At 36.1% G+C, this 26,374-nt stretch overlaps 1 protein-coding gene across 1 annotated transcript in view; it reads right to left on the minus strand.

Moving 5' to 3' along the window:
- DCDC1 (doublecortin domain containing 1) overlaps positions 1 to 26,374 on the minus strand; it is a 445,514-nt gene that overhangs the window by 184,069 nt on the left and 235,071 nt on the right. The window contains exons 15-17 of the mRNA XM_036860073.1: positions 22,927 to 23,061; positions 20,283 to 20,401; positions 7,688 to 7,748 (exon numbers count right to left, since the gene is read on the minus strand). Of these exons, the coding sequence (XP_036715968.1) occupies positions 7,688 to 7,748; positions 20,283 to 20,401; positions 22,927 to 23,061 (315 nt within the window). The remainder of the gene's footprint in view (positions 1 to 7,687; positions 7,749 to 20,282; positions 20,402 to 22,926; positions 23,062 to 26,374) is intronic.

Consider the following 26,374-nt stretch of genomic DNA (forward strand, 5'->3'; position numbering starts at 1 on the left):
TCTAGTAGTTTTCTGGTAGCATCTTTAGGATTCTCTATGTATAGTATCATATCATCTGCAAACAGTGACAGCTTTACTTCTTCTTTTCCGATTTGGATTCCTTTTATTTCTTTTTCGTCTCTGATTGCTGTTGCTCAAACTTCCAAAACTATTTTAAATAATAGTGGTGACAGTGGGCAAGCTTGTCTTTTTCCTGATCTTAGTGGAAATGGTTTCAGTTTTTCACCATTGAGGACAATGTTGGCTGTGGGTTTGTCATATATGGCCTTTATTATGTTGAGGAAAGTTCCCTCTATGCCTACTTTCCGGAGGGTCTTTATGATAAATGGGCGTTGAATTTTGTCTAAAGCTTTTTCTGCATCTATTGAGATGATCATATGGTTTTTATTCTTCAATATGTTAATATGGTATATCACATTGATTGATTTGCATATTTTGAAGAATCCTTGCATTCTTTGGATAAACCGCACTTGATCATGGTGTATGATCCTTTTAATGTGCTGTTGGATTCTGTTTGCTAGTATTTTGTTGAGCATTTTTGCATCTATGTTCGTCAGTGATATTGGCCTGTAGTTTTCTTTCCTTGTGACATCTTTGTCTGGTTTTGGTATCAGGGTGATGGTGGCCTCGCAGGAGTTTGGGAGTGTTCTTCTCTCTGCTATATTTTGGAAGAGTTTGAGAAGGATAGGTGTTAGCTCTTCTCTAAATGTTTGATAGAATTCCCCTGTGAAGCCATCTGGTCCTGGGCTTTTGTTTGTTGGAAGATTTCTAATCACAGTTTCAATTTCAGTGCTTGTGATTGGTCTGTTTATATTTTCTATTTCTTCCTGGTTCAGGCTCGGAAGGTTGTGCTTTTCTAAGAATTTGTCTGTTTATTCCAGGTTGTCCATTTTATTGGCATATAGTTGCTTGTAGTAATCGCTCATGATCCTTTGTATTTCTGCAGTGTCAGTTGTTACTTCTCTTTTTTCATTTCTAATTCTACTGAGTTGTGTCTTTTCCCTTTTTTTCTTGATGAGTGTGGCTAATGGTTTATCAATTTTGTTTATCTTCTCAAAAAGCTAGCTTTTAGTTTTATTGATCTTTGCTATTGTTTCCTTCATTTCTTTTTCATTTATTTCTGATCTGATCTTTATGATTTCTTTCCTTCTGCTAACTTTGGGGTTTTTTTGTTCTTTCTGTAATTGCTTCAGGTGTAAGGTTAGGTTGTTTATTTGAGACGTTTCTTGTTTCTTAAGGTAGGATTGTATTGCTATAATCTTCCCTCTTAGGGAAGATTAGGTTTTGAGTCATTGTGTTTTCATTGTCATTTGTTTCTAGGTATTTTTTAACTTCCTCTTTGATTTCTTCAGTGATCTCTTGGTTATTTAGTAGTGTATTGTTTAGCCTCCATGTGTTTGTATTTTTTACAGTTTTTTTTTTCCTGTGATTGATATCTAGTCTCATAGCATTGTGGTCAGAAAAGATACTTGATATGATTTCAATTTTCTTAAATTTACCAAGGCTTCATTTGTGACTCAAGATATGATCTATCCTGGAGAATGTTCCATGAGCACTTGAGAAGAAAGTGTATTCTGTTGTTTTTGGATGGAATGTCCTATAAATATCAGTTAAGTCCATCTTGTTTAATGTATCATTTAAAGCTTGTGTTTCCTTATTTATTTTCAATTTGGATGACCTGTCCATTGGTGAAAGTGGGGTGTTAAAGTCCCCCAGTATGATTGTGTTACTGTCAATTTCCCCTTTTATGGCTGTTAGCATTTGCCTTATGTATTGAGGTGCTCCTATGTTGGGTGCATAAATATTTACAATTGTTGTATCTTCTTCTTGGATTGATCCCTTGATCATTATGTAGTATCCTTTGTCTCTTGTAATAGTGTTTGTTTTAAAGTCTATTTTCTCTGATATGAGTATTGCTACTCCAGCTTTCTTTTGATTTCCATTTGCATGGAATATATTTTTCCATCCCCTCACTTTCAGTCTGTATGTGTCCCTAGGTCTGAAGTGGGTCTCTTGCAGACAGCATATATATGGATCTTGTTTTTGTATCCATTCAGCCAGTCAATGTCTTTTGGTTGGAGCATTTAATCCATTTACATTTAAGGTAATTATCAATATGCATGTTCCTATTACCATTTTCTTAATTCTTTTGGGTTTGTTATTGTAGGTCTTTCCCTTCTGTTGTGTTTCCTGCCTAGAGAAGTTCATTTAGCATTTGTAAAGCTGGTGTGGTGGTGCTGAATTCTCTTAGCTTTTGCTTGTCTGTAAAGGTTTTAATTTCTCCATTGAATCTGAATGAGATCCTTGCTGGGTAGAGTAAACTTAGTTGTAGGTTTTTCCCTTTCATCACTTTAAATATGTCCTGTCACTTCCTTCTGGCTTGCAGAGTTTCTGCTGAAAGATCAGCTGTTAACTTTATGGGATTCCCTTGTATGTTATTCATTGTTTTTCCCTTGTTGCTTTTAATATTTTTTCTTTGTATTTAATTTTTGATAGTTTGATTAATATGTGTCTTGGCATGTTTCTCCTTGGATTTATCCTGTATGGGACTCTCTGCGCTTCCTGGACTTGATTAACTATTTCCTTTCCCATATTAGGGAAGTTTTCAACTATAATCTCTTCAAATATTTTCTCTGTCCCTTTCTTTTTCTCTTCTTCTTCTGGGACCCCTATAATTCGAATGTTGGTTCATTTTATGTTGTCCCAGAGGTCTCTGAGACTGTCCTCAATTCTTTTCATTCTTTTTTCTTTATTCTTCTCTGCAGTAGTTATTTCCACTATTTTTTCTTCCAGGTCAGTTATCTGTTCTTCTGCCTCAGTTAGTCTGCTATTGATTCCTTCTAGAGAATATTTATTTTCACTTATTGTGTTGCTCATCATTGTTTGTTTGCTCTTTATTTCTTCTAGGTCCTTGTTAAACGTTTCTTGTATTTTCTCCATTCTATTTCCAAGATTCTGGATCATCTTTACTATCATTATTCTGAATTCTGTTTCAGGTAGACTGCCTATTTTCTCTTCATTTGTTTGGTCTGGTGGGTTTTTACCTTGCTCTTCATCTGCTGTGTGTTTCTCTGTCTTCTCATTTTGCTTAACTTACTGTGTTTGGGGTCTCCTTTTCGCAGGCTGCAGGTTTGTAGTTCCCGTTGTTTTTGGTGTCTGCCCCCAGTGGCTTAGGTTGGTTCAGTGGGTTGTGTAGGCTTCCTGGTGGAGGGGACTAGTGCCTGTGTTCTGGTGGATGAGGCTGGATCTTGTCTTTCTGGTGGGCAGGTCCGCGTCTGGTGGTGTGTTTTGGGGTGTCTGTGACCTTATTATGATTTTAGGCAACCTCTCTGCTAATGGGTGGGGTTGTGTTCCTGTCTTGCTATTTGTTTGGCATAGGGTGTCCAGCACTGTAGCTTGATGGTCGTTGAGTGGAGTTGGGTCTTGGCATTGAGGTGGAGATCTCTGGGAGATTTTCACCTTTTGATATTATGTGGAGCTGGGAGGTCTCTGGTGGAGCAGTGTCCTAAACTCAGCTCTCCCACCTCAGAAGCACAGGCCTGATGCCCGCCCGAGCACTGTCATCCACATGGCTCAGAATAAAAGGGAGAAAAAAAGAAAGAAAGAAAGGAAAAAATAAAATAAACTTATTAAAATAAATAATAAAAAAGTTATTAAAAATTAAAAAAATTTTTTAAAGTAATAAAAAAAGAAAGAAAGAAGAGAGCAACCATACCAAAAAACAAATCCACCAATGATAGTAAGTGCTAACAACTATATTAAAAAAAAAAACGGACAGACAGAACCCTAGGACAAATGGTAAAAGCAAAGCTATACAGACAAAATCACACACAGAAGCATACACATACACACTCACAAAAAAGAGAAAAAGGGAAAAAATATATATATATCGTTGCTCCCAAAGTCCCCCTCCTCAATTTGGGATGATTCCTTGTCTATTCAGGTATTCCACAGATGCAGGGTACATCAAGCTGATTGTGGAGATTTAATCCGCTGCTCCTGAGGCTGCTGGGAGAAATTTCCCTTTCTCTTCTTTGTTCGCACAGCTCCCGGGGTTCAGCTTTGGATTTGGACCCACCTCTGAGTGTAGGTCGCCTGAGGGCATCTGTTCTTCGCTCAGACAGGACAGGGTTAAAGGAGCAGCTGCTTCGGGGACTCTGGCTCACCCAGGCTGGGGGGGAGGGAGGGGTACAGAGTTCAGGGCGAGCCTGCGGCGGCAGAGGCCGGCGTGACTTTGCACCAGCCCGAGGCGCTCCGTGTGTTCTCCCGGGGAAGTTGTCCCTGGATTTCGGGACCCTGGCAGTGGCGGGCTGCACAGGTTCCCGGGAGGGGAGGTGTGGAGAGTGACCTGTGCTCGCACTCAGGCTTCTTGGTGGCGGCAGCAGCAGCCTTAGCGCCTCACGCCTGTCTCTGGGGTCCGCGCTGATAGCCGCGGCTCGCGCCCATCTCTGGAGCTCGTTTAAGCAGCGCTCTGAATCCCCTTTCCTGGTGCACCAGGAAACAAAGAGGTAAGACAAAGTCTCTTGCCTCTTCGTCAGCTCCAGACCTTTTCCCGGACTCCCTCCCGGCTAGCTGTGGCGCACTAGCCCCCTTCAGGACGTGTTCACGTCGCCAACCCCAGTCCTCTCCCTGCGATCCAACCGAAGCCCGAGCCTCAGCTCCCAGCCCCGCCCGCCCCGGCGGGTGAGCAGACAAGCCTCTCGGGCTGGTGAGTGCTGCTCGGCACCGATCCTCTGTGTGGGAATCTCTCCGCTTTGCCCTCCGCACCCCTGTGGCTGCGCTCTCCTCCGTGGCTCCGAAGCTTCCCCCCTCTGCCACCCGCAGTCTCTGCCCGCGAAGGGCCTTCCTAGTGCGTGGAAACCTTTCCTCCTTCACGGCTCCCTCCCACTGGTGCGGGTCCCTTCCCTATTCTTTTGTCTCTGTTTTTCCTTTTTTCTTTTGCCCTACCCAGGTACGTGGGGAGTTTCTTGCCTTTTGGGAGGTCTGAGGTCTTCTGCCAGCGTTCAGTGGGTGTTCTGTAGGAGTTGTTCCACACGTAGATGTATTTCTGATGTATCTGTGGGGAGGAAGGTGATCTCCATGTCTTACTCTTCCGCCATCTTGAAGCTCCTCCCCTCTCTCTCTTAAATCTTGATGATTAATATTCCATTTAGACTTGTAATCACAGAATAGGAAGGAAATCTTGAGAACTCAAAGACAATCTCATTTTATTAAAGCAAACTTTTTAAATTGAAGTATAGTTGACTTACAATATTACATTAGCTTCAGGTGTATAACAAAGTAATTACAAATACAATACACATACAGAAGAATACAAAAATCATAAGTGTACATTCAACCCATTTTCACATAGTGAATACCTGTTTAACCACCCAGGTCAAGAAAGGGAACAACACACCTAAGTGCTCCTCATGGCCTCTTTCACTCCCTAACCTCCTTCAGCTATATCCACTCTCCTGACTTCTAACATGATATTTTTGTTGCTTTGCCTGGCATTAAAATTTAAACAACTACAGTCATGCATTGTGTATCCTCCTGGTTTCTTCTGTTCAGCATTATATTTGCGAGACTCATATATATTGTTATATGTAATTGTAATTTGTCCATAGGCATTGCTATCCTCCAGGGTCAGAAAACTGTGGCCCATGAGCCAAATATGACCAACCATTTGTTTCTGTAAATAAAAGTTTATTGAAACACAGCCACATTTTCTACGACTGCTTTCATGCTACAAAGGCAGTGTTAAGAAGTTGGGACAGAGATCATATCATTCACAAAGCTCCAAATATTTAATATCTGGCCCTTTACAGAAGTTTTCCATCTCTGTTATATAGTATTCCATTGAATATATATACCACAATTTATTTATCCATTCTGCTGATAAGCATTTCAGTAATTTCCACACTGAGGGACTACAATTAGTGCTGTTAACATTTTGGTAGATATATTTTTCCTTAAGATACGTTAAGTATTTCTGTCTAGCATTAAACTAATAGGGGAATTGCTGGGCTGCATAAACATGCTCAACTTTAGTAGATATTGCCAGTTTTCCAAAGTGCCCATCTCTTCATTTTAATAAATAAGAAAGCTGATGTGGATATCAAAAAGATATCTGCACTCCCATGTTTATTGCAACATCACTCACAATAGCCAAGATATGAAAGCAACCTAGGTGTCCATCAATGGATGAAGGAATGAAGAAAAAAACACAGGCAGTACATTATTTGATATCAGTCTTAGCAATATTTTTTGGATATGTCTCCTCAGGCAAGGGAGACTAAAAGTTCAAACTTCCAGTTGCAAAATAAATGAGTCACAGGTATGAAATGTACAGTGTGAAGAACACAGTCAATAATAATATAGTATTTTTGTATGGTGACAGATGGTAAGTAGACTTATCGTGGTGATCATTTTGTAATGTACAGAAATATCAAATCACTATGTTGTGCATCAGAAGCTAACATAGGGTTGTAGTCAATTATACTTCTAAAACAAACAAACAAACAAACAAATTCATAGAAAAACAGATGAGATTTGCAGTTACCAGAAGTGGGGAGTAGGGAGAGGGGGAAGTGGTCAAAAGTTACAAACTTTCAGTTATAAGATAAATAAGTACTAGGGATTTAATGCACAATATGATAAATATAATTAACACTACTGTTTGTTATATATGAAACTTGTTAAGAGTGGGGATCCCAAAATTTCTCATCAGAAGGAAAATTTTTTTTCTTTTATTTTGTGTCTACATGAGGTGATCAATGTTCACTAAACTCATTGTGGTCATCATTTCATGATGTATGTAAGTCAAATCAGTACACTGTACACCTTAAACTTATACAGTGCTGTATGTCAACTATATCTCAATAAAACTGGAAAGAAAATAAATAAAATAAGATACCATTTATGGCCTACCAGAAAAAAATGTGATACACACACACACACTCAACGGAATATTATTAAGCCATGAGAAAAAGGGAAATTTTACCATTTATGACAATATGGATGAACCTTGAGGGCATTATGCTGAGTGAGATTAAGTCAGACAGAGAAAGACAAATACTGTTATGATATCATATGTGGAATCTGAAAAAGCTGAACTTGAAGAAACAGAGAGAAGAATGGTGGCTACCAGGGGCTAGGGGGGGTGGAGGAATTAGGGAGATGTTGTTTAAGCGCACAAACTTGCAACTAGTAGATAAATAAGTTCTGGAGATCTAATACACAACAGAGTGATTATCGTCCACAAAAAAGAAACGATAATTATGTGACATGATAGAGGTGTTAGCTAATGCTATGGGGTAATCGTATTGCAACATATATGTAACAAAGCAGCATGTTGTACACCTTAAACTTACACAGTGTTACGTGTCAATTATAGCTCAATTTTTTAAAATAATAAATTTATTTTAAAAATAGAAGAAAGGAAACGGATGCCCGAAAATGCTAGGGTGTATCATAGCGATGAATTAGAGAAAACTATATTTGGCTGTGGAAAACTTGTTTTAAAGTCAAGCAAAACCTCAGAGGAAAGTGCTGAGTTAAACCGAGTTAAATTCTACATTTCTGGGAACAGAGTGAAATCATTTGTTCAGAAAAAGCATTTCTTGATCTCAACAATAGACAGTGCATTTTATGAGAATCTGAAAAAAGAAAAAATTGGGAATAAAGCTCTGCTTATTGTCCTTACCTTAGAATAAATGCAACCGTCAGTTCCAAACACCCACTTCTGAGAATCATCTCCTTTATGTCTGTAATGAAAATGTAATTTAGAGATTGACGACCCTTCTCTACACTGAAACGTTTTGTCGGTTTCGAGTAGAAGTATCATTTTCCACACAGCCTGGCAGGAAGACCACACACACTCTAAGGATTCTATCACTCTACTACCATCACTGCTACCTCAGCAGCTAAAGCCTTTCCTAAGACAACTAATTTCTTTGGTACCCAAAGTGCTGTGGGGTGTGTGAGTGTGCATGCACGTGCGCGTGTGTATATGTATAACCAATGGCAACAGTGATTAAGAGTTTTAGAGAATAAATAGGATCAATAAGAATATTCTAGAAATTTCCATCCCCCAAAATGATCCTCTGTGAGACAGAAAGAAGGGGCCTTAATTAAATATAAGGTTTAAGAGGATGGGATGGGAAAAGACACCATGGAAAATTAGGAACCTCAGGCACCTGTTTCTGAAACAGCCAGGAAATTTTATTAAGGAATATCAGATTTTCTGAGCTAAGTCTGAGTAAGAAAGAAAAACTAAAATGTGATGAAGCTAATCATGACTAAATTAACTAATCATTATTCATTAATATTTAGAAACCTTACAAAGAGAGGACAAATGAATTAAATTAAGTGTAATGGGATGTTAAACAAGACTTTTCCTACTGCCTCTGAGATTTGACAGAAGCATAAGTGGTTGAGAGTAAGAGGTGTCAGGTAATGCTCTATTCTAAAGCAAGGGGCTGTATGATCTGGGCAGAACACGCAAAGGCAGCAGTCCAAAAGTGGGGTTCAGTGCACATTAGCCTTTCACCTACACCCAGGTTATATAAGAAAATGTGAAAAACTCTTGGGCATGTTGGGATGGGTGCTTAATAATAATGGTCTCCAGGCCCCTCTCCTGTGGGATTTTGATTCTGAAGGTCTGGACCCCCAGAAATCTACATTAGCAGGTATTGCAAGTGATTCCAATCATAAGAATTCTGGGGAATTTGGATGTTTGTGGTCTATGTAAGACATCTGCAATTCATAATATAGTGATGCTAATGGTCAAAATCTGTAAAATTCTGAATTTTGTCTTTTAATTGGATTATAGTTAGCTTGAGGATAAAATGATTAGACAAACATAAATTATGTCGGTTTCAGTTTTGATTTTCTGAATTTGCAGTACCTTTTCTCAAAGATTAATACAACAGGAGAGATGTCTGCCAGATTGGCAACAGTGTGAGGGCAGAGACCACATGTATCCTTAGAGCTGAGCACAGTGCCAAGCATATGATAGGAGATAAAGATATCGTTGAATAATAGAAATATGATCTGCAAAAAAAACCGAATCAATATGCTGCTCACCTGAAATTAACACAATATTGTAAATCAGCCATACTTCAATTAAGAGAAATGTGAATAAGATGTCAAAATGTTATCACTCTAAAAATTAATAATAAGGCCATCATGAAAAATGTTTTGAATTTAATATATGACAGTTTAGGGGATTTAAAAGATCTTCTTAGAGAGAGCTAAAGAACATAAATTATACCTTGGTTAAGAAAATCAATAATACTGAAAGAAATACATATATCCTAGCATTTCTTACATTTTAGCACAGCTTAAATTCTGTTCAAGCATATATTTTCCTAAGAAATTTTACTAACAACATGTAGTTTTATATTATCTATAAGCCCTTTGAGCTTACTAGTAATTTTCCCAATCAGGAGTTTATATATATCCATAAATGTCACCTTTTAATTTTACTGAAGCTATAAAAAACAAATCTCAATTGTGGTGCAGGATGAGAAATATATCATTCTAGTGTATAATAACTTCTTTAAAAAATAAAATTCCTACAAACAAAAGTGCATCTGTTTATTTTGCAAGACATTTTCTATATAAAGAAATCAGATTTAATATGCAACATTGCTCATATGGGACTGAATTAGAGAATGATGTCATACAATTTCCTCTTCTTGGTCAGCAAGTGCCAAACTGAAAAGATTTTTTATAAAGAAACAAAAACAGAAGTTTTTAAAAAATCCATAACATATCAATAATGAGAGGAGGGAAAAAGAAGCAGTATTCTATCCAAGAATCAAAGTCATAAAGATCACGGCATGTGCTGAACTAAGGTTGAGAGGCCTAAGTTCTGGTCCTGGATCTGACATTAACTAGATATGTGACCTTTCATAGGCCACTTAGTCTGTAGTGGCCGTGGAATTTCTTATAATAATAATGATATTGTCATTATCATCATCATCATCATAATCACAACCACCACCACCAATACCAAAACTACTACTGTAGTATTAAAGAGGGCTTTGGAGTAGATGTTCTTTGGAGTCTTTCCTTCTCTGAAAGCATATGATTTCCAAAACTATTTGGTCACTCTCATTTTACAGGTGAGGAAACTGCCTGGGAAGTTTGCTCATATAACCCCACTGAGCATGCATGTACATTACAGTATTCCTATCAGAAATCTATAAAACGTGTGTGTGTGTGTACACATATTTTTTTCCTTTAAAATATTCCATTTATCAGATGGTATGAGCAAGAAGGCAGCCCATCCCCACAGTTCAGTTTGGGGGAAATTTCATAGGCTAATGCTTATCGTTTCCCAGTTAACTGTAAGGAAGACCATCATCATGCTTCACAATTACAAATCTATTTTCCCAGGCAGCTTCATATGGCTCTGGTGTCTTCCAATGCTACTTGGACCAAAAGTAGGATCTATAGAGAAAGCTGAAAGGGATTTCCCCTCCATGATTATTAACAAGGTAAGAGTAGAGAAAAGAAATTTCATTAATCAATCAACACATTGTGAAATTACACATGGACAATTTTCTATTTGATGTTGACATTTCTAATTGTGTTAGCCATATGTCTGAATATTACTTAAAAGTCCAATGCATGGTAAACAGTTCTTTCTACATTATGTACTTGCTAGAGTCTGTCACTCTAATCCAACTCTTAGCCTCCTAAACTTTAAAAACTGAAAAAGGAGATGATTTTCAATCTCTGATTACCTGGTGATGTGCTATCAGTTTACTTGCCTGTCTTTCCATCTTGGCATCTAGCATTACACAGCTACTCTTGTTGGCTGTATTTAATGGTGTCCTTAAAGCAATGTTTGTTTAGCCTAGTCTAGATTAATGTTGGCCAGTTATCATTTAATTTCCAGTAAGACCTAAATGGGAAAAAAGTAAATTCAAAAACCCATAACTGAAAGATTAACATTGAAATAAGGAAGACAACAAAGATTACCAGACAGGTAACAGAGATAAACGAAGCAGGCCAGAGCTAACATGAGGGCTGCTACTAGGAATGGTGGAGAACATAGCAAACTGGAGGGTATGTGTTCCATCCAAAGGCGGAATCTGTTCCTGTATTTTTGGTGTCATGAGTGAATGAAAGTTCAGTGTTGCACATTCTGATTTTTTCAAGAAAGGCCAGTAGTATGTAACTTTTGTGTGTGAAATCTCCCTATTTCTGTAAGCTCATAACTAGTTAAAAATATTATAATAATGTGCAGATCAAACAAAGTCTACGGGTCCCTAGTTTTTACTCTCTATAATCAAAACTCTGTGTGTAGATGGATGTGTGTGTGTGTCTGTGTGTATATGTGTGTGTATTGCTTCAATTTCCAATAGCTTATGAATTTAACACTAAAGGCTAGATCCTACAATCCACATTCTTTAAAAATGAAGCAAAATCAAGATTAAATGATGGCCTAAAAAAATGTTTGATTCAATTGGTTTATCTAATTGATGTCCCAAATATCTTTTATAAAGAAGCATCTTTGATTTTGAGGTTTATGATTTTTATAATTTTTATGATTTTGAGATCAATTGATAATGACATTGATTTGTCTTTCATTCACTCATGGTCAGATACACATCACAGAAAAAATATTAGAAAGACAAATATGTGCAAGCACTTGCTATATTGAATAAGGATAAGATGAGTGACACCAAATGAGACATAACTGAACTAATGAGGCATGATATGTTTACAATATTCTTTGTGAGTTGTCAGGTTGCTACTTTAAGTGCTAGTTCTATTATTTTTAGCATATAAAAGGCAATGTCTTAATTCATAGCTTTTGTTAAAATCACATTATACTACTTGGGAGAACAGGAAAAAATTTTGTCTCTAAAAGTTGCTGTCACACGAGGATATTTATTGTTATATAATGAAATATGGTTGTATTTTAAAAAAAAAATAAACCACACAGGCACTTCAGATGCTCTGGAAAAGATAAACATATTCAAAAGTATACACCCAGAGGTGAGTGAGCTCTAAAAATCCTGGCCCTTAGATTTTGTTTCTCAGATAAAGGCAAGTTGCATCAATACAAAGGCAAATAGTCCTCATTTGCGTAGGTAGGGATCCTCCTTTTTTCCTGCCCATCTTAGCTTCCTCCTTCTCCTCCTTGTTCTCTTCTTTCTTTCCTTTCTAAATTAAACCAAATCTTTTCTTGTAAACAGAGATTTTTCAAGTTAAACTTACTACAGTTTTTTTTTTTTTAATCATCTTTTTCCTTTCCCAAGCTCTCTTCTCTACAGGCAACAAGGACATTGAGTTTGTGGCTTCAGTCCCGCCCAATTCCATGACAATCCTGGCCAGACTAGGAAGTAACCTCAGGGACCTATCAGCAGAACAGCACTAGCTTCAGTATCCAGTGAGCCCAGGGAGAACCCTGGGCATGAAGAACATGTTCATCAAGCTACATGTAACCTTTCCAAACACCTGCCATTTTTACCTAGACTACTGACCACACTGAGTAGTCTTCCCTCACCATTTCCCTCTAAAATAACCACTTAGTTATTCCTTACCCATCATTTTGATTTTTGTTTGTTTTTTTCTTCAGGTTTTTTATTTTTTTGTACTTTCTAAAAACAACTTTATTGAGAAGTAACTGACAATATTATAAAATATTATACAATTGACAGGAACATATTTAAAGTGTAAAATTTGCTAAGTTTTGAAACATGTCTACACATGTTAAGGCATCACAACAATCAAGATAATGAACGTACATCCATATCCATCACCCCCCAAAGTTTCCGTGTGACCCTTTTAATCACGTCCTCCTGTCCCTCCCCACCTTCCTATCTCCAGGCAAACATGGATCTTCTTCCTAGATTAGTGAGCACTTTCTAAAGTTTTATATAAATGGAATCAAACAATATATATGCTTTACGGGTTTTGTTCCTTTCCCTTAATATAATTATTTTGAGATTCACCCACATTGTTGTGTGAATCAAGAGTTAGCTCCTTTTTATTGCTAAGTAATATTTTCTATATGATACACCATAATTTATCTATTCACCTATGATGGACATTTTGGTTGTTTCCAGTTTTTACTTTTGGCTTTAGAAATAAAGCTGCTATAAACACCCATGTACAAGTCTTCATAAGGACACATGCTTTCATATCCCTTGAATAAATTTCTCAGAGTGGCCGGGCAATAAGGTACAGACATGTATATACCTGTATATATATGTGTATGTGTGTGTGTGTGTGTGTGTGTGTGTGTGTGTGTGTGTGTCTCTCTCTCTCTCTCTCTATATATATATATACACACCTGTATATATATATGCATATTATATATATACACACCTATACGTGTATATTTTAGGAAAGTATCAATTGTTTTCCAAAGTTACTGAACCATTTATATTTCTACCAACAATGTAGAAACCATGTACCAATTATGAGAATTACAGTTATTCCACATCTTCACCAGCACTCAGTATGGTCAGCATTTTAAACACTGGACCTTCTATTACATATGTAGTGGTACTGCATTTTAGGTGTATTTTGCATTCCCCTAATGATTAGCATCTTTTCATAAGCCAACCGTATATTTACCTTGTTACAGTATTTGTCCAAATCATTTATCTACCCATGTTTTCTTGAGTTGTGTGTATTTTTCAAAAACATATTATTTGAAAATATTTCTCCTTGTGTGTAGCTTGTCTTGTCATTCTCTTAACAATGTCTTTCAAAGAGCAGAAAGTCTTAATTTTAATGAAGTCCAATTTATCAATTTATATTTTTGTGGATCATGCTTTTGATGTTATATCTAAGAAAGTTTGACTAATACAAGACATAAATATTTTCTCCTATGTTTTTGTCTAAAATATTCAGTTTTAGGTTTTACATGTTAAACCTATAATCCATTTTGAGTTAATTACTGTTTATCGTATGACATACGGATCAAAGGGTTTTTTTGCATATGTATACCCAATTGTTCCATCACTGTTTGTCAAAAAAAAATCCTTTCTCCACTGAATTTCTCTTGCAATTTCATCAAAAATCAACTGACCATATATGTGTGGATCTATTTCTGGGTGATCTATTCTGTTCTATTGATCTAATTGTCTACTTTGGTACCAACAGCACACCATTTTTCACAGCTATCATTTTATAATAAGTCGAGGTCAGGTCATTTTTTTCTTCTTTTTCAAAATTGTTTTGCCTATTTTAGGTCCTTTGCATTTCTATATGGATTTTAAAATCAGCTTGACAGCTTTTATAAAAGAACATGCTGGGCTTTTTATTGAGATTGCATTAAATCTATAGATCAATTTGAGGAGAATGGACATTATAACTATGTAGTCTTTCAGTCCATGAACACAGTATACCCCTGCATCTATTTAGGTCTTCTTTAATTTTACTCAGCAATGTTTTGTAGTTTTCAATACCTAAGTCTTGTACACATTTTATCTGATTCATATTTAAGTATTTCATACTTTTGATGTTATTGTAATTGGTATTTTAAAATTTCAATTTCTAAAATTGTTGCTAGTACACAGGAATACAAGCAATATATATATTGATTTCAAGCTCTCACACTCCCTAAACTCATTTATTAATTCTAGAAATTTTTTGTTGGTTACATAGGATATTCTACATAGATAATCACACCATTTGAAAATAAAGACAGTTTTACTTCTTCAATTCGTATCAGACGTCTTTTATTTCTTTTCCTTTTCTTGTTATACTGGCTAAAGGCTTCCACGCAATGCTGAATAGGTGAGAATGGACAAATTTGTCTTGTTCCTGGCTTTAGGAGGAACCATTTGCTCTTTCATCATTAAGTACGATGTTAGATGTAGGTTTTTCATAGATGACCTTTGTCATACTGACAAAGTTCCCTTCTATTCAGCTTTCTGAAAGTTTTCATTAGGAGGGGATGCTGACTTTTGTTAAAAAATTTTTCTGTATCAATTTGATGTTCATGATTTTTTCCTTTTCAGTCTGCCAATATGGTGATTTACATTGATTGATTTTCAAATGTTAAATCAACTTTACTTTCCTGGGGTAAGCCCAACTTGGTCATGATATATTATCTTTTTTACATATTATTGTATTCAATTTGTTAAAATGTTAAGAATTTTTTGCATTTATGTTCACAAGGGATATTGGTCTATGATTTTCTTTTCCTGTAATGTCTTTTTGCCTGTTTTTTGTTATCAGAGTAACGCTGCCTCACAGAATGAGCTGGGAAGTATTCCATCTTCTTCTATTTTCTGTGTGAGAATATGGAGAACATTATTTTTTCCTAAAATGTTTGGTAGAATTCCCCAGTGAAGCTAGCGAGACCATCTGGACCTGAGGTTTTCTTTGTGGGAAGGTTTTCAACTAAAAATGTAATTTCTTTAAGAGATATAGGACTATTCAGTTACCTATTTCTTCTTGAGTAGACATTGGTAGTTTGTGCCCTTTAAGGAATTGGTCTTTATCACCTCAGTTGGCAAATTTATTGGCATATCTTTGTTCAGAATATTCCCTTATTATTCCTTTAATAACTCTGTGATATCAACTCTCTCATTCCTGATACTGGTAATTTGTGTCCTTTCACTTTATTCTCTGAACAGTCTGGCTAGAGGTTTATCAGTTTCTTTGACCTTTAAAACAAAAACAAAAACCAAAACCCAGCTTTTGGTTTTGTTGATTTTTCTCTTTTTTCCTGTTTTCTATTTCATTGCTTTCCACTCAAACTTTTACTATTTTCTGTCTTCTGGTTACTTTGAGTTTGATTTGCTCTTCGTACTCTCGTTTCCTAAAATGGAAGCTGAGGTCATTGATTTGATATCATTCTTCTTTTTTTACATATGCATTTATATAAATTTCCTTCTAAGAACTTCTCCAGTAGCATCCCACAGTTTTTAATATGTGTGTTTTCATTTTCATTCAGTTCAAAATACTTGCTAATTCCCATTTTGATGTCTTCTTTGCTCCATGGGTTATTTAGAAATGTGTTACTTTTGTCCAAATATTTGGGGGTTTTCCAGAAAGCTATCTGCTATTTTTTTATTAAAGTATAGTTGATTTACAATGTTGTGTTAACTTCTGCTGTACAGCAAAGTGATTCAGTTATACATATATACATTCTTTTTTATGTTCTTTTCCATTATGGTTTATCACAGGATATTAAATACAGTTCCCTGTGCTACACAGTAGGACCTTGTTGTGAAAGCTATCTGCTATGGATTTCTAATATAACTCCATTATGGCCAGAGAGCATGTTTATAATACTTAAATTCTGTTAATGTACTGAGACTTGTTTTATAGCTAGAATAAAGTCCATTCTGTTTAATATACTGTTACTTTAAATAAATATGTCTTCTGCTGTTATTGAGTGCATTCTTCTATAAGTATCAACTAGGTCAAGTTGATTGATAGCGTTGTTCTAGTCTTCTGTATCCTTACAGATTTCTCCTCACTTGTTCTATTAATTATTGAAATAGGATATTGTTATCGCTGACTATAGTTGTAGATTTTTCTCTTTTTCACTGCAGTTCTATCGGCCTTCACTTCATGTATTTTGAAGCTGTTATGAGGTGAACAAACATATAGGATTGCTAAGTCTTCTTGATGAACTAATCCCTTAATCATTATGAAATGACCCTCTTTATCCCTGGAATATTCTTTGCACTGAAGTCTACTTTGTCTGATATTAATTTAGCCATTCTGGCTTTCTTTGGATTAGTTTTATCATTGCATACATTTTCCATGCATTTACTTTTAACCTATTGTGTCTTTATATTTAAAGTGGGTTACTGGGACTTCCCTGGTAGCACAGTGGTTAAGAATTCACCTCCCAATGCAGGGGACACGGGTTTGATCCCTGGTCAGGGTACTAGATCCCATGTGCATGGCACAACTAAGAGTTCATATGCCACAACTAAGGAGCCCACTGGCCACAACTAAGACATGGCACAACCAAAAATAAATAAATAAAATAAATAAAAATTTAAAAAATGGATTAAAAAAGAAAGTGGGTTATTTGTAGGTCAGCATATAGATGGATCTTGTTTTTTTATCTAATCTGACAGTGCCTGACTTTTAAATGGGCTGTTTAGATTACTTACATCTAATGCAATTATTGACACACGGGTTTAAATCTACAATCTTGTTATTTATTCTCTCTTTGTCCTACCTGTTTTTCATTTCCCTTTCCATCTTTATCTGTCTTCTTTCACATTAACTGAGTGTTTTTTAATCATTTCATTTTATCAACTTTTTTGGCTTGTTAGACATATAACTCTTTGTTATATTATTTTAGCTTCAGGGTCCATCATAACATCTTTAACTTACCAGTCTACTTTCAGTTGATATCATACCACTTGACAAATATAGTATAAGAACTTTTCTTCCAGGCTTCCCTGGTGGTGCAGTGGTTGGGAACCTGCCTGCCAATGCAGGGGACATGGGTTTGAGCCCTGGTCCAGGAAGATTCCCACATGCCGCAGAGCAACTAAGCCCGTGCACCACAACTGCTGAGCCTGCGCTCTAGAGCCCACGTGCCACAACTACTGAGCCTGCGTGCCACAACTACTGAAGCCCACACGCCTAGAGCCTGTGCTCTGCAACAAGAGAAGCCACTGCAATGAGAAACCCACGCACCGCAACAAAGAGCAGCCCCTGCTTGCCGCAACTAGAGAAAGCCTGAGCACAGCAACAAAGACCCAACACAGTCAAAAATAAATAAACAAATAAATTAATAAAAAAAAAGACCCTTTCTTCCATTTCTCTTATTGGCATTTGTACTGTTGCCTTCATATATTTTATATCTACATGTTTTTATCTCCATAATAAATTATTTTTTTGCTTTAAACAATAAATTATATTTTAAAGAAACTTAATAAGAAATGAGGTCTTTATATTGCCTATGTAGTTATTATTCCCAGTGCTCTTCATTTTCATCTGATACCATTTTTCTTCTGCTTGAAGGACTTCCTTAAACATTTTTTCTTCTGTAGGTCTGCTGGTGACAAATTCTTTCAGTTTGTGAATAATATCTGAAGTCTTTATTTTGCCTTAATATTTGAAAGATATTTTCATCGGGAGATGATTTCTATACTGACAGGTTGGTTTTTTTTTTTTTTATTTTAGTTTTTAAAGATGTTCTTCCACTTTCTTCTCACTCTTATTGTTGCCAACAAGAAATCTGCTGTCAGTCTTATCTTTATTCCTCTTGTATATAATAAATGTCTTTCTCTCTGTGTACTTATAAGATTTTTCTCCTTATCACTAATTTTAAGCAGTTTTATTATGATTTTCCTTGGTTTCTTTTCTTCGTGTTTCTTGTGCTTAGAATTTGTTGAACTTCTTGGATGTGCGGGTTATCGTTTTCACAAAATTTGGAAATTTTTCAGACATCATTTCTTCCAATATTTTTCTGTTCTCCGCTTCTTCCCTTCAGAGACTCTAATATTAAGAGATTAGGCCATATGAAGCTTTTCACATCTCACTGATACTGTGTTCATTTTTTTTTTCAATATATATTTTTTTCTTCTCTGGCTTTCAATTGTGAATAGTTTCTATTGCTATCTCTTCAAGTTCACTAATATTTTCTTCCACAATGTCTAATCTGCTATTAGTCACATTCAGTATATTTTTCATGTCATACATTGCAATTTTCATACCTAGAAATTTGATTTGAGTCTTTTTCTATCTTCTATGTCTCTATTTAACATGTTCATTCTTTCCTCTAGCTTCTTGAATATATGGAATACAATGATAACAACTGTTTAATGACCTGAGTATTAATTCTATAATCTGCATCATTTCTGGGTCAGTTACAATTGATAGATTTTTCTCTTTATTATAACTCTGGACTAAGTGAGCTGAAGCATCTCTGTCTCCATGTCCCATGGTTTGCCCTTGTCATTATTGCAAGTTGACGCTTTGTGTGTTTCCAGTTTACAGCATTGACTCTGCCCCAGAAATCTTTCTTATTACCTACTCCAAATATAGCACCACATCAACTGGGACTTGCTTTGAGTTTGTTTGTCCCTTCTTGGGAACTATGTGTTTAGGACTCTACTAGCACTGGCCAGCTTGTGAGATAGCAAGCTACTGTCTCCCTCATCCTTCTGCCTGGGTTTCTCAATTAATGTACCCTACTCATTCACTGAGGTATCTACTACCACACTTGGCACTCACTGGCAGTTGTTTGACTGGATTTTGGCCTACAGACTGTGTAGTTTTGTGGCCAAGAGTGACTTATAGATTATGGTTACTTAATTTTTGCATTCCGCCCCAATTGCTTAGTAGCTATGACCTCGAGTAAGTGATTAACATCTCTATATTTCAATTTCCTCACCCATAATGATAGTAATGACACCTACCTTATCAGGTCGTTGTTAAGAGTACATGTAACAATGTGGTATAGAGAAATTAAAATAGTGTCTGGCTCGGCATTTGCTGTTGTCACTGTTAGAGTAAGAATTCTAGACTCTAGAGATCTGACTCTGTAGATCACATTCCTAGCCATTATGTAATGTTCTAATGCCTTCTGGACAGTCTGCTTTGCATGTTAGAGAAAATTTCCCTTCTATATTTTTGTGGCTGAGCCAGTTTCTCTGGTGCCTAAATGCCCTTGTTCTGCTTTCTGCCCTAAGCACGTCCTAACTGTCTATCCAGCCAGAAGTAGTTGGCTAATAGCTTTCTAAGTCTTGAAGTACAACAGGACTTGTTTTTGTCAACACTAGGTAAAATCAAAAGACAAATGAAAAAGAAAAAAGAAAGCATTTAGGAAAGGTAAATCACCTTTCTTCCTTATTGCTAATTTTTTCTTCTAAATCTATTTTTAATTTTATCTTACCAAGTCAGAGAAAAACAAACAGGAATGGCACTTTTGGTACCTTACAAGCCAGCAATTTTTTGTCTCCTTGATTTTTCTTTCACTGTTCAATATTTCACATTCAGAAGATGGAGAAAAGGTTAGGAATACACATAGAACATTAAATTTTTAAATTAATAACCAAAATGGATATAAAGAGTTTCAATAATTATAGAGTAAAGCAGCAGCTTGTCTAAAACACAGATACATACTGAACACCACCTTTTCACTTCTAAAAATATCTAAGAAACACTATCAAACTAAGTGGCATATACTTTCAAGCTTATTTTAGAAAAATTAATATTGATATTTTGAAAACAAATTTAAAACCTAATGAAATTTCCATCTAAGCCAGGAAGCATCATGATCTGACTGCTCAGGAATCTTGAAATTAACATTTCTTGTTTTGAGGTAAATGGCTCATAAACATTACCTTTTCTGTAGGATCAATTTGTATCCTTCTAGTGATGTTCCCTCAGTGGCCTTGACTCTGACTGGATTACCAATAGCTAGGCAGCCCTGAGTTATCGCTCGGCTCAGGATCATTCCAGTCTTCCAATGAATAGAGAAGGGGGAGAAAGGTCTAAATAAGTTAAAACAACCAGAAAATTCAACAATGTGTCACAAATAGTGAGGTCATTATGCCTGGATAAACCCGGATATTAACAGTTGCCAAAAGTGAAACACTACCCACAACTTAGCAGTCAGTGAGCCCTGCTCAGAATCAGTGATGTTCTGTCGGACAAGGGTGGCATTTTACAGTTCAGTGCAAAATAAAACAGACCTTGATATCTTCATTTGTCCTTTTTTTCTGTGCATATTTCACAGTGCAGCAACTTGGGGTCCATCACGTGTCACTTGTTATACTTATAACTACAGAGCTTACTTGAAATATGTATGCACAGAAAAAAAAGAGTGCAGTGAACTGAAAAGATTGAAACAAATCTTCAACCTTTGTACCAATTTAAAGTTTTACTCTGGGTCTAAATACCATGGGTTAAACATTTTAAGGTGGTTTATGAACTGCTTTTGTTTTAAATGTTAGGATTCTCAGATAAGGAAATTGATTGAGAACATTGTTTGAATGGCCATTTAACAATTTTCTTACTTAGTGGATCAACACAGCATTTTAAATAAGTGACAACCACTTAGGAATTTATTTACACATATTGAGGATTTATGTCATGGAAACTTCTCTGTTAAGAACAGGTAAAATGATTTATTTTGAAAAAAATGATAGAACTTTAAACCTTAAAAGATTTTCAAAATTGTTTTCTTTTAGCATGTGACTTTTATTTCTCATGTTTTTGTTGTGTGGAAAAGAACTACACAATGACTTAGGAAAAATATATTTTTCTAAATTTTTGTTCTAATAAGCCCTGAATGGAATCCTCTTTTGAACATGCCTGTCTATACAGAATGGGAACTTCTTGGAGTAAGAAAAAAGAATCACCACTTATTAAGTGCTTTCTGTATACCAGATTGTATGCTTGAACTTCACACATATTTTCTCATTTAATCACCACAGCAACTGTGCAAGACAGGTGTGACTAACTTCATTTTATATATAAGAAAACTGTGGTTCAGTGCAGCTAAGTAACTTTCTCAGCGTCACACAAAGGATTCTAATTCTGATCTATCTAACTCCAAAACTCACACTCTTTGCATCAAGCATTTCAATTATTTTAGGAAAATTTTTAGACAAGTACAGGTTTTCTGATATCATGAAATTCTATGAACAGATACCATAGAATTACAGAATATGAGATCTGGGAAAATAACCTTCCATATCAACTGGTCCAACTCTTTTACCAGAAGACTAAGGCCCAGATATGGTATGTGACTTACTTGAGGTCACATAAATGTTCAGTGGCAGTCCTAAAACTAAAACACTTCCAATCAATGCTCATACATTGGTCAGATATAGAGCAGTGTTTTATATTACAGTGAAATGGCATAAGTTTTGAAGTCAGACAGACCAAGAATCTTTCCTCTACCAGCTACTAGCTTCAGTTTTTTCAGCTGTATAATGAAAACCTGCATAGTTTCTGTAAGATTAAATGAGATAATAAATGTGTATAAGATGCTTAGCATATGTTTAACAAAATGGCAGATATTATTACTAAATCAGAAATAAAACACAACTTAGGGATAGTAGTTAATACAGTCTCCAGGTTGGAAGCAGATTTAAGAAATATCTAATCTCATTCTGCCTTTGTCTATGAAGTGGATAATATTTCTTAGTACCTTTGTGTCTTAAGTTACTCTATATTTTTGTTTTTAACTCTCAGAAAAGCAAAAATAAAAGTTAAGGGCAATCCAAAATTTCATATGAGAAAATAGTTTCAATCTCTCCTACCCCCTAAACTAAGTAGCAGCAAACTTGCCTGGGTGACTCTGCACCCATGGAAATGCTAAAAAGAAGCAAAAATAGTCTCCAGGGAGGGGGCAAAGGGAGGCACAAGAAGGGTAGATATAAGCTGTACCATCTCTTTCCAGACATAAATATTTGGTGGCAATTACAAAACGTATTTCAATAGCAAGAGGGAAGAGGAGAACAATTATATGTTCTCAGTTTAAATCTGATTCAACAGTATAAGAATAAAGTTAAAAAAATAGTGCCAATACACAGGAATAAAATATGTTAGGCATTGTTCACATTTTATACTCAGGGATTTCTTTTAAAACTATCCTTACTAAGACCACATGCCATCACTATATGGTGCTAATCCACCAAGCTCTGCGAACCTCAACAGTGAAGACTAAGGAGTGGAAGCAAATGATATTCAGACAAATCTCATGAAAATGGTGAGCCTGAAGAGTATACCTAAGCTCTGCGCTAGGTTTAAATACATTCTAGAGTATTAACTAATCAGCACATCTAAAACTGAGTTGAATGCTCACGTCGGAGCCCTCCGCACTAGACAAACCAAGAGCAGAGCATAGATTCACGACAGTCAACAACTGATACGCTTTCACTTGCATGCTTGTGTGCGTGAGGGCATCGGGAACTGGAGCAGCACAGTGAGCCAGTGAGCCCAGGAAGTTACTCAGGGAGAGCAGACACTCTTGGATACCTTTGTGACCAGCCACACACTGGCTGCAGGCCACAGGGTCGATGGTGCTATCTGAGTCCCACTGCTCTCTTCACCACTTGAGAAATTCCGCTTTCTGATGGAAACAGAGGCATGAAGGACAATATTGGGGTTCACCTATACCATGAGAAGAAGCATGTTTTTAACTTACAGTCTGAAAGTTAACCTTCCTCAACATATTTACCCAAAATAATCTAGAACATTATGTTTCTGATTGAGGTCTCTTTTGAAACAGTAGTGTTCAATCCTATTAAACTCAATTCAATTAATATTTGTTGAGCACCAGCTCTGATATGGAAGGCCCCAGACTGTGTGGTATGGGATATTATAAAACATTTTTCCTGCCCTAAATAAACTTACAACTGTAAAGGCGATAACACACACAATTTCATGTTAAGCTCCATATGTTTGATTAAATAGTGCTATAGTATGCAAAGAATGGTAGGCTCATTTCTGCAGGAGCAACAAAAAGTGAAGCATCTTGAAGGAGGTAACATCTGGACCAGGCCTCGAAGGATGAAAACAGTTTGACAGGAATAATGAAGAATAAAAAGGTATTCCAAGCAAAGGAAAATAGTATAATCAATGCACCTTAGGATTTATGGGTAGTCTCAAAAGGTAAATTTGGTCAAACTTAGAAGGAGTCAAGTGTAAGGCTACGGAGTTAGGTGTCAGTAGGGCTTTCAAGCTTTCAAGCAGGAGGGACTGGATTACAGAAGATTTAGAAAGGTTGACCTGGCAAGTGTAAACATAATGGATTGCAGAATGGAGAGATGAAAGGCAGAGAGAACAGTTTAGAGTTTGTACAACCTCATAAGAATAAAGGGACAGGAGCTGAGACTTCAGTGACAGTTGTGGGAATGGATGGGAGGGGGCCGACTGGGGAGACACTGCATCTCTATCCCATGTGTTTAATCAGATGACAAACGCCAAACGTATTGTGCACCTTCTAGTGTTTCTCACTTAGACCTGATTGTCAAATTAACAGTCATTCATGCCACCTGTCAGAATTCTACTCCTTCATATTTAATAAACTTTATCTCCTAACTTATATGATCACTTTCCCTGAATAATCATGCTAACTTCTAAAGTGCTAATCCTTATTTGTATAGGATTATGGGAATCTGCCAACTTATGCTTTAAACTTAGTAACTGATGTTGCTTCAATAACAGTTAAAATCATTTTCTAATATTGAAAAGTCTATTCTAAATCTTTGCTAATACTAGATATTTATTGAGTTGCAAATGATTTTTTAAGAAAACAAAAGTTAAATAATAATTTAAAAGGTAATGTTTTACAAGTGTGAACAGGCAATAACAAAAGGGTATGACCAATATATTTGATAATTATTCTATAATTATCTATTATTTTTCTATAATGGAAGATAGTTACTTCTCTAGAGAAGAAAATGTCATATGACTCCTATATGTGAAAATAAAATTGTAAAAATACAGCAACCCCACCACATAAGCAGATTTGATTTACAGCTCTTTGATTGTGTATTCCCCAGTTAGCCAGTAGTGACTGATTCTGGAGTGGAATCCCCCGCAGTTTCTGAACAATGGTAAACTATATTCTACTAATCCATCCACCACAGGACATGGCATTTAAAGTAGCACTCTTAGTCAACCTCCTAACTCCAAGTTGCCATCACACTCAAAACTCTCCTCTGCAACTGGGAAGAAGATTGTTTTGACTGGAATGTCAGACAGAAGAATCATACTGCCAACTGCTTCTTTGTACAGCACCTGCTGCCAGTGCCTAGATTCTTGTTATCTCCACAACATGGTTTAATCTTTTAACAGTTGGCTTATTGGTGAAGAGCGAAGGGGTCCTTTGTGTCTGTCTTGGGTTGGCACCCAGTATTAACACCATGCTGTTCTCCGAGAGATACTTTGCTGGACGGTTCCCAAGTGATTCCACATAGACCAGACAGAGCCAGGCCCACTAACTCAGCTTCATTTCACGTTATTAAAAAAGAAAAATCCTGCCAAGTCTGGGGTTCTAATACACTTAAAACTGACAATGGCCATTAAATTCTCTTCATGATGTCACTTTCTTTTTTCTTTTTAATTTAATCTGATAGCTTTGTTTTAGATCAAATGTTTAGGAAGGTGGGGGAGATAAAAATTGGAATTCAGAAAAGAAAAGTGCTCGGACAATCTGCAACATAATATGCCATGTGTGTCTCTGTGTGAGTGTGTGTGTGCGCACATGTGTGTGTACATGTGTGCATTCACGGGCACGTGTATAAAAGCATTTATGTTGAGACAGGTCTCCAAATATATACCATAATGTATGTCATTAGAAAACCTTTTTAGGTCCTGTTGAGAATCAAAACAAGAAACTTTCTTTTATTCTTTTGAATACCTATATACATAGCTTCCTTTAAATGACCATTATGATTTTGCTTGTCTGAATAAACTGTGCTGATACAGATGATGCCAGTGATAAAAATGATGCATACATGTACTGGGCCAGTTAAAGCTTCTTGTTTAATTTTCTTTCTCCAAATCACCAATGAAAGTGGAGTAGACTTCAATATTCCTGTGCAATTTCAAAGTAATAAGGTCTTTTCCTACAGATCTACTGAGAAGCAAAATACAAGACAATGAAATTTTTCTTGAAAGAAGGAGCTCATAGACCACAACCTTCATCCTGAACAAATTGTTTACTACACAGAAGTTTTATAAGGTTTTTCCTTTTGACAGTAATTTTAGGACCAAGTTAACTAATTTACTATACAAATTAAAATCATACCTACAAGAAATGTTCTAAAATCTCTTTCCTCATATCCCTGATATTCACTCTTACTGTTCCCATTCTCTAAATCTATAGCTGATCAATCCACCCACCTCTAAGACCAAGAACTAGAAAAGTTGGGAAAGCAGAAAATATTAGCGAGTACCTAATTATGCAGCCAAACAAGGGAAAATATCTAGGATCTAGGTGTGCAGTCCTCAAATAGATTCCAACTATTGGTCTAAGGATAAGGAAGGGACTTGCAGTTTTATTTAAAGTTCTGTGCCCTATTCTAATGGCAATCAGTTCAAAATTTAAATTAATTTTTTAAATTTTCTCCAGTACAAATTATCTGTAGGAAATATTATTTCTTGAGGACTTGCTCTCCAAAGAAATAGGACAGTAAAGAATTGTTTGCCTTTTCCTAGCCTCCTTTGTGACATACAGAATAATATATTCTGCTAGCATCCATGACTGCTTAATTTACAAGTAAACCTGTAACAAACATGCCATAATTCTAAAATCATAACTTGGTGTTTTTCTTACTGTTTCCATACTAAAATTTGTCACTAATGTGCTGCTTATGTCTGATCATACTAAAAGGATGGGATCGAAATCAGTTTCCTTTTCATTCTGACAGAATATATGACCTGCCAGACACTGGAGTATATTTTTCTGCTATATTTT

Source organism: Balaenoptera musculus, chromosome 8, assembly GCF_009873245.2.
Source record: "Balaenoptera musculus isolate JJ_BM4_2016_0621 chromosome 8, mBalMus1.pri.v3, whole genome shotgun sequence".
Taxonomy (NCBI): domain Eukaryota; kingdom Metazoa; phylum Chordata; class Mammalia; order Artiodactyla; family Balaenopteridae; genus Balaenoptera; species Balaenoptera musculus.